A 12,288-nucleotide genomic window follows, 5' to 3' on the forward strand; every position below is an offset into this window, starting at 1 on the left:
TTTTCTGTTAATTATGAGGGGCACAGTGGAAGTTCTTTGAGGGCTAGAAATAAGGGGAGGGGTCATCGAGCTGTTCAATGAAGCCTAAGATTCTTTCCTGGAATGTGAGAGGCTTGAATGAAAGGGGCAAAAGATTGAGGGTTAGAAATCTTCTTAGAAATTGGAAGGTGGATATAGTGTGTTTTCAGGAGACAAAGGTGGATTTTATCTCTAACAATTTTGTGAGGAGTTTGTGGGGATGCCCTTATGCGGAGTGGTGTTATGTCCCGTCTAGAGGGGCTTCGGGTGGAATTCTGGTTATGTGGGATAGAAGGGTCGTCACGAAGGTTGAGGTTGCTTTGGGCAGTTTTGTGGCGGCTTGCTCTTTTAGAAACGTAGATGACGGTTTTGTATGGGCTTTTGGGGGGGTGTATGGTCCCAATAGAGACAACATTAGGCGTTTTCTTTGGGAGGAACTGGTGGGCCTTGTGAGTTGGTGGGATATGCCTTGGTGTATTGGTGGGAGCTTCAATGCAACTCTCTTTCCTAGTGAAAGGTCGGGGGGAGCTTATTCCCGGTCCGCTATGAGGGAATTTGCAGATTTTATTTCGGAGCAGGGTCTTATGGATCTTCCATTAGCTGGGGGGGTCTCTACTTGGTCTAACAACCACTCTTGGTCACGGCTAGATCGATTCCTAGTTTCCCCAGATTGGGAAGTTCATTACCCGGGTGTGCGACAAAAGAGGATGCTTCGTATTTGCTCGGATCATGCTCCTATTGTTCTTGATTGTAACTGCTTTTTGGGAGGTAAGAGATCATTCAAGTTTGAAAATATGTGGCTTAAAGCGGAGGGTTTTGTGGACAAAGTTAGGAGCTTGTGGGATTCATATCATTTTCTTGGCACTCCGAGTTTTATTTTGGCAAAAAAGATGCGAGCTCTCAAGGAGGATATTAAGAGATGGAATAGCCAGGAATTTGGCAATGTGGGAGGGCACATTAAGGCTCGAATGGATGATTTAAAGGCTCTTGATAGGGTGGAGGAAGAGAGAGGTTTATCCCCTGAAGATATCGAGAGGAGGAGGTCGCTAGCCAGAGAGTTGGAGACTCTTCTCTTACAAGAGGAAATAGTTGGAGGCAAAAATTTAGGATCCGGTGGTTGAAAGAGGGAGATAAATGTACGAAAATTTTCCATCGGATTGCTAATGCAAATAGAAGACATAACACTATTGAGACGTTGATTGTGGATGGCTCTACCACTTCAAATCAAGAGGTCATTAGTAACCATGTTACCTATTTTTACGAGTCTCTCTTCACAGAGAGTCTCATTTGGAGACCGAGGCTAGATGACCTTGATTTTGACATGTTAGATGTTGGTGAGGCCACTAGGTTGGAAGCTCCTTTTGAGGAGAGGGAGGTTTGGGAGGTGGTAAAAGGAATGGATAGGGACAAGGCTCCAGGTCCGGACAGCTTTTCTATGGCCTTTTTCCAGGATTGCTGGGATGTGATCAAGGGGGACATCATGGCGGTCTTTGTGGAGTTCCATGATGGAGGTAAATTTGAAAAAAGTCTTAATGCCACGTTCATCTCTCTTATTCCGAAGTCTCATGGAGCTACTGATATAAAGGATTTTCGTCCGATTAGCCATGTGGGAGGGACATACAAGATTATTGCCAAGGTCTTAGCCAATAGAATGAAGAGAATGCTGAACAGGGTTATCTCTAAACCCCAGAATGCTTTTGTTAAAGGCAGGCAAATCTTGGACTCAGTTCTCATCGCTAATGAATGTTTGGATAGTCGAATCAGATCAGGGGAACCCGGCTTATTGTGCAAATTGGATATGGAAAAGGCCTATGATCATATGAATTGGAAGTTTCTTCTCTACTTACTGAGAAGGTGCGGTATTGGAGAGAAATGGTGTTCCTGGATTGAGCATTGCATCTCTTCTGTGAGATTCTCGGTTTTGATCAATGGATCTTCTTTTGATTTCTTTGATAGTTCACGTGGAGTGAGGCAAGGAGACCCTCTCTCTCCATTCCTGTTTGTCTTGGTCATGGAGGCTTTTAGTAGGTTGATCGATGCCTCGATAAACAGGGGACTCATCTCTGGGTTTTCAGTGGGAGCTAGAGAGACGGATCAGGTCATCGTCTCTCACCTTCTCTTTGCTGATGACACTTTGGTTTTTTGTGAAGTAGATCCTACTCAAGTAAGAAATATTGGTGCTTTACTTGTCTGCTTTGAAGCTGTTTCTGGGTTAAAGGTGAACTTGGCTAAATCCGTCTTGGTCCCTGTTGGTAGTATGGACAAGCCTTATTCGTTATCTTCCTCAACTCGGATAGTTTCAAAGCCTTAATTTTCTCTCTTCTCCATCTCTCTCCCATTTTAGACTCACTCCCACTTTAAATGAAATGAAAGATGTTGCCTCTCTCTGCAAAAACCAGGCTTTGTTTTGTGTTTTCTGCAAAACCAGTTAAACACTCTTATGGTTGCTGAAAGTAGGGGTTAAAAGCTCATTACTTTGAAAGGAAAATATTTATTGTTTTGGTCCCTGAGGATTTTGTCCCTTTTGAGTGTCAATTTGGCTAAATTCATGAAGGAAGGCTACTGCATCAGTCAGGTTTCTTTGGTATTGTAGAGTTGACCATTCCTCTTTCATGTCATTCATATGATTCGAAAAATTATTAATCGAAGACATTGTTTGCACAGAAGTGTTTCTATGGAAACTTCATTTTTAACGCTCAGACTTGTTCCGTTTAACCTGCTGTTGCTTTGCTGAAAATAGTTAAGAAGAATTTGCAGAAAGAAAGTGGGAGTGGGTGAAGAAGGAAAAAGAGGACATGCAAACGAAGTTTAGAGAACTTCTGTTAGTTCCTTTAAAGCTATGTCGTTTGGGCTAAAAAGGGGAAAGATTTAATCATAACTGCAGATTTAAAATAACAGGAGAGGTCCTGTTATTTTTCTACAGGATGTAAGCTGAATCCATGTTTTTTCTGTTTTTTATTTTTTATTTTTAGCTTTTATTTTGGAGAAGCATTTCCTTTTTTTCATTCTAATTTTGCTAAGTTCACACTTCTTTCTTGTACGATGCTAATTAAGAACACTTGGCGGCAAGTGCCAGGAGCCCTATCTATGCTCAAAAGGTAATTATACTACCTTATTCAAATTATGAGGTGTATGCTTTAAAACATTTCATATTGTTATTGGCAACTGAGTAAATGAAACAAGAGATAGTTAATACATAATTTTCTTTTTGTTCTGTAATGATTTGTTATGTTTTAATTTATTAAAAAGCTTCTATTTTTGTTTCTGGGTAGATCGGTACTCATTGCATATAAATTGTGGTGGAAGTACAACCACTATTGGAAACATAGAGTATGAAGGGGATCAAAGTCCAGCAGGTCCAGCAAACTTTGTTCCTAACACCGCTAATTGGGGATTCAGTAGCAGCGGAAATGTTTGGGATGCTGACAGACTCTCAGATCAATACATAGCGCATAATGTGTCAATACTAAGAATGACTAACTCTGGATTATTCACGAGTGCACGGCTCTCTCCTCTTTCTCTGACGTATTATGCACGTTGCTTGGCAAATGGAAATTATACTGTGAAACTATACTTTGCAGAGATAGTATTAAGAGACAACAGATCTTTTTATAGTCTTGGAAGACGGATATTTGATATTTATATCCAGGTATGAAGTCATATTTGTTTCGCTTTATACATAGAGCACAATTTTATTGATTTAATTTGTTACAGGAAAAATTGATGTGGAAGGATTTTGATATTCAACATGAAGCACAAGGTGTTGATACAGCAGTTGTTAGGGAATTTAAAGCAGTTGTGAGGAATAAAGTCTTACAAATCCGCTTTCATTGGGCTGCGAAAGGGACAACAGCTGTGCCAAAGAGAGGAACTTATGGTCCTCTCATCTCAGCTATCTATGTTAAATCTGGTAACATTTCATGGAGTATGAGAATCTTTTTACCATTCAACTTCTTCCATACTTATTAGAATGAGGAACAATAAAAGCATAGCACAATATAGTTGAGGTAGAACCCATGATTATTTGCCGTAAAAAGTATTACCCAAAACAAGATTAAACTGCAACTAGATGGAAGAACTCAAAACTTTTATAATCTTCTTTATACTCTAACTCTGATATTCGTGTGTTTGATCCATTCATTCATATCTTGTTTTAGATTGGTCCACGTATGTCTATCTGTATGTTTCTACTGGTATTCCAGGATGCAACTTTATAATCAGTTTCCTTTACTAATTTTTCTCTTCTGCAGATTTCAGTCCCCCTGACTACAAGAAATTCATTGTTGCTGGAGCTGTAGTATCAGCGCTTTTGCTCATTTTTATGATTTTAGGCATTCGAATGTGGATCAAAAAACGAGGCAAGATATCAAGGGAAAAAGGTAATCAGCAGGCACTCATTTTGATGTACAAATTAGATAGGATAATTTTTTATCTTCTCCAACTATTCACCAAGTTGAAACAATGTATAGCAATTTCCCAAGGGCTTTATATACTATTGCAGTCTGCATGTTATATTACTTCGGATTTTAACCTTAACCTTGATGAAAAATCAACAGTCCAAAGTACACCATGAAAGCAATTATACTGTTGCTGGATTGCAGAGCATAAGAATCTGTCTTCATGATAGCTTTTTGGGGCTTTTTCGGTACTGCTATTGGAGTCAGTTTCAATCATAATTATAAATGATATGACCAAATCATACAGAAATATGAGATCACTGCTTTTTCATGAAGTCTAAATGAAGCCAGATTTACAAGAGAGATGGATGACTTGAGGTCACTGAGTTGAGTATTTATGTCTAAGAAGGACCCATATTTTTTTTTTAAAAAAAAAAAAATGTGAGCGATAAAAGATTATGGATTTTAATTAACTATCTTTTTAAAATGTCATCTAAAAGATCTCACCAAAATTGTTGAAAAGAACAAAAAGGCAAATCTCTTACTAATAGGCACCAATGAAGTTCCTCTGTTTCAAATTTTGTTTTTTTGATTCCCAATACACCTGTAATTGGGAAACAGAGAGAAACCCTAAATCTTGTAAAAACTTGGGTTTATGTGGCTGACCAACTGCGGTATGGTACTTCCTCACTGCGTTTGTTTGGTTACATTCTATCTAGCATCTTCTAAGTAGCCAATAGACACAACAATACTGGTTAAAAAATTAATCATATCATTTATAAGATGCAATGTGACATCTACTTATCAAAAAAAAAAAAAAAAAGATGCAATGTGACATCTTAGCCTCACCTTTTCATTCCTTTTGACAGAACTGAGAGGATTAGATCTGCAAACTGGTTTTTTCACCTATAGGCAAATCAAAGCAGCCACTAACAACTTCGATGCTGCAAATAAGATTGGAGAAGGTGGTTTTGGATCTGTATACAAGGTATCCCACAACATCATCTTCCTTCAATTTTGGGATATCTATTTGCTTGTTCTTACTTATCTATTATACCAAGAGGTGTCTAATTCAATAATGAATCCATACCTGAAGATGTATATTTTCCTATTTCTGATGCAGGGTGTACTGTTAGATGATACTATAATTGCAGTTAAGAAACTTTCTTCAAAATCAAAACAAGGAAATCGTGAATTTGTGAATGAAATAGGAATGATATCTGCTTTACAACACCCAAATGTTGTTAGATTGTATGGATGTTGTGTTGAAGGAAATCAACTATTCTTGGTTTATGAATACATGGAAAACAATAGCCTGGCACGTGCTTTGTTTGGTAAGCCTGAGGTTTTCACTTTAGTATTTTATTACGAACTTTATACTGAGAATGGCATATATTAAGAACTAAGTTGATGAGTTCTGCATTGGACAATCTACAAAATATGTAGGTCCAGAGGAATACCACTTAGACTTGGATTGGCCTTCAAGGCAGAAAATATGTGTTGGCATAGCAAGAGGTTTGGCTTTCTTGCATGAAGAATCAACACTAAGAATTGTTCATAGAGACATCAAAACTACGAATGTGCTATTGGATAGGGACCTTAACCCAAAGATTTCTGACTTTGGTTTGGCCAAGCTTGATGAAGAGGAAAACACCCACATCAGCACACGAGTTGCTGGAACAATGTGAGCTACCTTTTTCCCTCTTTTCTTCAATATGGAGTCTTTTTGTGATTCTATTCTTTTATTTCATTTGCCTCCCAAGTTATTGACCAAGAGAGAAAATGGAACAAATATTGATTGGTCTCTATGACTCTATGAGATGCTGCCCTGAAAGTAAACCTGAACATGGAAGCATTCAAATTCTCTGCATATCGGAAAAGTTTGCATATGGAATATGATATAGACTTCCTGGATTAAGTGTTTGGTAGGATTTTTATATGTCAGCTGTTCGCATTTGCAACACAGCCATGCTTACAGAGAAACTCGTAGTTACATCAATTATCAACCAGTTTCAAGCGTTGAAAACGTCTAAACATGAAACGTGCTATTAATTTTCTATAGTTATTGTATGCCCCAATACTTGATGCATTAGAGAATCAGTTCAATTTAATTTCCTGGTAAAATAAAATTGCATGGTGCAAAAAAGCCACACACAAAAAAGGCGAAAAATATGTTTATTTAACCTCTAAAATAAATGCTACCCCTAAACGATGACACCCTTTAAAATTAAGAAATAAACAATATTGAGAAATTTGTGCTCAATTATTCTATCATCTTTCACTCTCAAAAACCAATTATATATATATATGACTATATGAGTCTCTCAAAAACCTAGATTTCCAAAGGGAAAAAATAAATTATTGAGATCTTGTGGAATCTAAGACTGCTCCCCCATTAAACTTAAGCTCAATGACCAAACACATTGTGTGGCTAATGCTATATGATTACATCAGTTCTCCACTTGCAATGTGAAAAGGTAATGACGTATTCTTCTTCCCCATTGACAAAAATTTTCCGTATCTTTAACAGAATGAAATTCCCACTCAACCCTAGTAGCCTTATTAATTGCATGATTGCATTCTGAATGCAAATGAAATATGATTTGGTACCTAAGTTTCTCTTGATTCTTAAGTACTTCGTTGGATATGAAAGATCAGAGCTTTATACGAGTGATCTTTATTTATTTATTTTATTTCTATTTTTTGATATTTCATACTAGTAATATAAGTCATAATATAATCTTCATTTGCAGAGGATATATGGCACCAGAATATGCATTATGGGGTTACTTAACCTATAAAGCTGATGTCTATGGTTTTGGGATTGTTGCACTGGAAATTGTTACGGGGAAGAGCATCATGAAATATCGACCAAAAGAGAATTGTGTATGCCTTGTTGATTGGGTAAGATTGATCTTTTTATTTTAATATATGCTACTATAAATAACGTTTGGAGGCGGAGGCCTGGCAGCTTCTTTGTCCCTTTCCATTCAATTTGGTCATCTTGATCTGTTACTCTAGCCTCAAGCAGCAAAATAAACTAACATATGTTGGAATTGTTTGATTCGTTCACTTCACACTTGAGTTCAGCATATTGACATGTATATTATTTTCTATGTGCGTATGGCTGCTATTCTCTTGTGTTGATTTGCTGCTTTTTATTTCCGTTCCCTTTTCTATGCTTATTATAGGCGCTTGTTCTACAAAGAAAGGGTAATCTAATGGAGCTGGTGGATCCAAAGTTGGGTTCCGGGTTAAAAAAGGAGGAAGCTATTAGAATGATCAAAGTAGCTCTCTTATGCACTAATGCATCACCAGCATTTAGACCCACCATGTCCGCAATAGTAAGCATGCTCGAAGGCCAAACCATTGTTGATGAAGTCACCATGGATCCGAATATATATGGCGATGAATTGGGGTTTAGTGCCTTAAAAGACCGGTTTGAACTCCAACCAGCACCATTGAGCACAAGTGGATCAGAGAGCCTCATGCATTCATCAGATATGACTTGGGCTGGATCTTCTTCTACATCTGTCCAGGATCTCTATCGAGTTAATCTTGATTCTCAATAATTTCAGCATACTATTGCTCCCAGCCATGTTAAATGCTTTTTTTTTCCTTCTAATTAATAAAGCAAGATTTGCTATAAACTGATGAAAAAAGTAGTTGTACAGTCTCTCTTTCCCATGCTAGGAAAGAGTACGTACCTTTGTTGTTGTTTTTTTTCCATTGTTGAATTATGAATAAAATAATATGTAGTAACATGACGGGATATAAATTCACCTTTTGATCATTAAATTCATTACACTATGAGAGCTAAACACAATAGTGCATCATATATCTTATGGATATACCCTTTAGTTGTCTTTGCTCATCGTGTTCGAGAAAAGTTGTGCTTTTTGACTGCATTTACATATAAAAATTTGATGTCTTTCATTTCCTTTTTCTATTGACCACTAATGGTCTTGTTTGGTTTTCTCAACTGACTAGTGATGGTTGTGCAGCAAACCCTTTCGGGTTTTGTTCCTTTTTGGAACTTTGCCTTTTAATACGGTCTCTTTTGGCAGTTTCAGTTTGTTTGATGGGACGAGTCATCTATTTGACCCATTTCCAACGGCTTTTAGGAAGGCTTTCGCCTTTTTTTTTTTTCTTATAATTCCCCTTTCCTTTTCCCAACATTCAGTGGCGAAGCCACGTTGATCATTGCATCCGACCGGCCTTGGTGTTTTTCGGCGAGAACTAATCCCAAGATCAATGTATCCGACCAGCCTTGGATTCTCTGGCGAGAACCGATCAAGTGATCGTTGCATCCGACCGGCCTTGGTGTTTTTCGGCGAGAACCGATCAAATGGTTGTTCAAGTTACCAACGAGTTTTCGACCGGCATTGAAGTTTTATTTAATTAACTTGTGTGGTCCAAGCTGTTCCAGCTTGAGGGGGAGTGTTAGAATATGTTTTCTAGTTGTTTTTCGTTTGCTTGTATCTTCCAAACTGGATTCATATGATGTATATGCTCCAGCTTGAGGGGGAGTGTTAGAAGAGTTAGGGTTTGAGTCATTAGGGTTTTGGGGGTATTTTAGTCTTTATGGTATTTCCCTAATCCTATATAATAGGATGCTTGTATTAGGTTAACATAAGTTGAATAATATAATAGCCTCCGCCTTTTGTGTCTAAACCGTTCATACAAACGATAACAGCATCTACTACCACGGTATATGTTAGAATATTAATAAAATGATTAAATTTACCATTTCCTATTAGCTTAAGCTTTTGGGATGAGTAATGATTTAACATGGTATCAGAGCCAAAGTCTTAAGTTCAAACCCTCGCTCTACAATTTATCCCAATTTCAGTTAAATATTTTATGCGTTGGGCCTCACTTATTGAGGGGAAGTTTGAGCTCACACGTGGAGAAGAATATTAGAATATTAACTAAATGATTAAATTCTTCATTTCTTATTAGCTTAAGCATTTTGGATGAATGGCGATTTAACATTATATAAGCAAAGATGCCAAAGAAAAGGTGAGTAAAAATTCAATACATAAGGGTACAAATCTGATCTTACAAGTCCTGAAAAACAAAACTCACAAAATTGACACCATAAGTAACAAAATGAGAAACCAATGAGTGGATCTGTAAATCAATACAGCAAAACATGTGGAGCAACATCACTCAACGAGAAGCCAAAGACTTCACCTACAAAGACTGATATGGTTGAAGTTGAAAGCTGTGAAAGGACAAGGCAGACCAAAACAGATACGGATTGAGATGGTCTAGGAAAACTCAATGGACCGGCCATGTGTTTGATATGACCATAGAGAGATGATGGAAAAACAAGATTTGTGTATCCAACCCCAAATTATTAGGAAAATATTTAGAGACGTATCAAGCTAACAAACAAAAAGGAAACAAACGTATCGATCTTTTTTTTTAAAAAAAAAAGGAATTTAATTTAAAACACACACACACAAAAAAAAGGAAAAAAAAAAAGGGTGAAGCAAGCAGGACTATTAATTATTCAGTTACTTACCAAAAAATATTAATGATTCAGTTAACCAGTGTCATTGTTATTGTATTTGATTTTTTATTTCCCTTTTATTTTAATAAGAATTTTATTATATTTGAAGCAATCACAAAACTTTCATATCTTACAAAGAAATACAGACTACACTATAAACCAGAGACACACATGCTACACTTCAAACCTTCCCACAAGTTTGCAAAACACATGCTGCATTACAAACCTTCCTGACAACATTGGATTTAATTACCTTCCACTGTAGAGTTCTCATCTGAAGATTGCCCATGTTCATCAGACAAGTAAAGGAAAACGGAATTGTTCACTAGATTACCCAAGGCAACTAAAATTCCAAGACAAAATTGTGCAAGCAGATAGAACCCAGGTATTGGATAATGCCACAACCCAACCATCTCCCAAATTTCCATGTCCTGTATATGCATTCCAGCAATAACTTTACTATTTGATACTAACATAGAATAATAAACAGAAAAAATTCATTCCAAAAGAGAGGACTACCTTTCCAAGTTTCCGATTCAAGAAAGCGAATGCTACATTGAAAATGTATGTGCTAACAGCCCACAAGAGAATGAAGACAAGAAGCAGCCCATTCAACCGGTGCAAACGGAATAAGGAGGGGAAGCCATATACGATGTAGCCAACATATGCAAGTAATCCAAATGCACATAAACTGGCAAAATGGAAACTCCAGAAGGAAAGAGCAAACAAGGAGACCTGCCGAAATTACCACAGCAAGTTTATATATAAACCATTTGATATAACTAGATGCAAATGCCTGTAGAACTTAATAAGCTGACCATGCACCTTGAAGTGAGAGCATAAACAATGAAAGAAAGTTATGTACTTCCCCACCTATTAGTATAGATGGTAGCGGTTGGGTGCTGGCAGCTTTGGGTCCAAAACATTTTTTTATTGGTAAGTTACATAAACACTCGGTGGGTTTTGAACTAACAACCTCATGCTCCACCCTGTTTTTACAGCTGGAGGAGGCACTGATAGCTAGAGCTTATTGGCAGCTTTGGGCCCAAAACAGTACAGTACTCATCCCATTCAATAGGAAGCGACCAAATACAGACCCACGAGGATTCAGATTCAAGTAATTAAAGCATTTAAAGAAAATAATATCAACACAAAATCATAAAAATAATTGTGAAACAAGAAACCAATTCGATTCAGGAGAATGCATTCCCGAGAAAACGTTTGTAAATATTTTCTCTTCATTGCATAAGCAGACTTTTTTGTCTCTCCCTACATACAGATGTCTACATTGTGTTTGTAACTACAACTATTTCTACTATGAGAAATAGTAGCATATTCATGTCCTGCTTATTAGATAGAGAAGGTAAAACTAAAAGCTGACTAGCACAAGTGGAATATCTACATTGTGTTTCAAACTAAAGACATAGCAAATACCTAAGCGTCGGCTTCCTGGAACAGGCCTCACAACTGCATTATTATTTATTCAAAACTAATTGCATGTATGGATAAAGTCAGCATCTAGTGCCATGCTCATTAGGCATCATAAATTTCATCTAGTTAGGAGAAACAAAGACTAGTTTAGAAAGCAGTTCACTTCACATTGTTCACGAATATATACCGGGAAACCATACGTGAAAAAGTTGATACTAAATGTCCGGAACACTGCTCCCCTCAATAAAACATTGGTATGCTTTACACCAGATCTGCACATTATTGAAACAATCATGTAAGCTTGAAAGCATCAGATCCTTGAATGCAATTAAGATATTCCCCAACAGAGAGTAACAGAAGAAGGCCCTCATTCAGCAAACTGACATTGAATCTAAAAAAAAAAAAAACTTTTCAACATGATAAATGATGGAAATGCAATACATCAGCACAAATAAGAAGGAAAAAAAAAATCTTGTTAGAAAAACAAAATGATCCAGATATATAGCAGTAAGTTTCCATCTATGGAACAAGTTCTTTCAACGTTTGGCACAAACTTTACAAAGCATTGGTTGGTCTTAGGTATCCAATACTATATCTATGAATATTAGATCTATAGACCTCATGAAGAACGGATTTGAACTTTTAAATAGTAAAGCTAGTCAAATTCTTATTTATGCACCAGGAAAGCTTTCTCATTAATGCAAAATTTGAGAAACAATTAACATAAAATTGAGAAGGCTAATTAAGTTTCCCTGAATTATCTATGCAGCACTTGATCAACATTGAGGGAACTGGAAAAGAGGTGACCTGATCGATTTCATGGACTTCTTTTGCAATCTCTCATCAATGAAACTCTTACAACTTTTTTTTTTTTTTTATGAATAAGCATTTTTTCGATTACCAATTACAAACAACCAGCATAAC

At 36.9% G+C, this 12,288-nt stretch overlaps 3 protein-coding genes across 3 annotated transcripts in view; 2 read left to right on the plus strand and 1 right to left on the minus strand.

Moving 5' to 3' along the window:
* LOC132168638 (uncharacterized) overlaps positions 1–107 on the plus strand; it is a gene marked incomplete in the record, with an annotated part of 1,310 nt that extends 1,203 nt beyond the window's left edge. The window contains 1 exon segment of the mRNA XM_059579648.1: positions 8–107. Within this exon segment, the coding sequence (XP_059435631.1) occupies positions 8–81 (74 nt within the window).
* The window catches only part of LOC132168624 (probable leucine-rich repeat receptor-like serine/threonine-protein kinase At3g14840), a 16,043-nt gene extending 7,841 nt beyond the window's left edge, over positions 1–8,202 (plus strand). Inside the window, exons 16-24 of the mRNA XM_059579625.1 lie at positions 3,073–3,116; positions 3,291–3,667; positions 3,733–3,928; positions 4,269–4,397; positions 5,285–5,403; positions 5,539–5,749; positions 5,862–6,099; positions 7,169–7,319; positions 7,607–8,202. Coding sequence (XP_059435608.1) covers positions 3,073–3,116; positions 3,291–3,667; positions 3,733–3,928; positions 4,269–4,397; positions 5,285–5,403; positions 5,539–5,749; positions 5,862–6,099; positions 7,169–7,319; positions 7,607–7,987 — 1,846 coding nt within the window. The 3' untranslated portion in view covers positions 7,988–8,202. The remainder of the gene's footprint in view (positions 1–3,072; positions 3,117–3,290; positions 3,668–3,732; positions 3,929–4,268; positions 4,398–5,284; positions 5,404–5,538; positions 5,750–5,861; positions 6,100–7,168; positions 7,320–7,606) is intronic.
* A 1,405-nt stretch (positions 8,203–9,607) lies between these two features.
* LOC132169349 (piezo-type mechanosensitive ion channel homolog) lies at positions 9,608–11,644 on the minus strand. The gene is made up of 4 exons (XM_059580399.1): positions 11,552–11,644; positions 10,453–10,668; positions 10,187–10,364; positions 9,608–9,642 (listed from the first exon to the last, which is right to left on the minus strand). Exons 1-4 carry the CDS (start codon positions 11,642–11,644, stop codon positions 9,608–9,610), a joined length of 522 nt encoding a protein of 173 aa, XP_059436382.1.
* Positions 11,645–12,288: the final 644 nt, after the last annotated feature.

Source organism: Corylus avellana, chromosome ca2, assembly GCF_901000735.1.
Source record: "Corylus avellana chromosome ca2, CavTom2PMs-1.0".
NCBI classification, from domain to species: domain Eukaryota; kingdom Viridiplantae; phylum Streptophyta; class Magnoliopsida; order Fagales; family Betulaceae; genus Corylus; species Corylus avellana.

Excerpts from the sequence above, each read along its gene's own strand:
- LOC132169349 (XM_059580399.1), bottom strand. The coding sequence starts at position 11,644 with ATGTGCAGATCTGGTGTAAAGCATACCAATGTTTTATTGAGGGGAGCA. Across the intron at positions 10,669-11,551 it reads TTTTCACGTATGGTTTCCCG|GTCTCCTTGTTTGCTCTTTC; the intron begins GTATATATTCGT and ends TAATTTCGGCAG. Across the intron at positions 9,643-10,186 it reads TGAGAACTCTACAGTGGAAG|CTTTCAACTTCAACCATATC; the intron begins GTAATTAAATCC and ends GTCCTTTCACAG.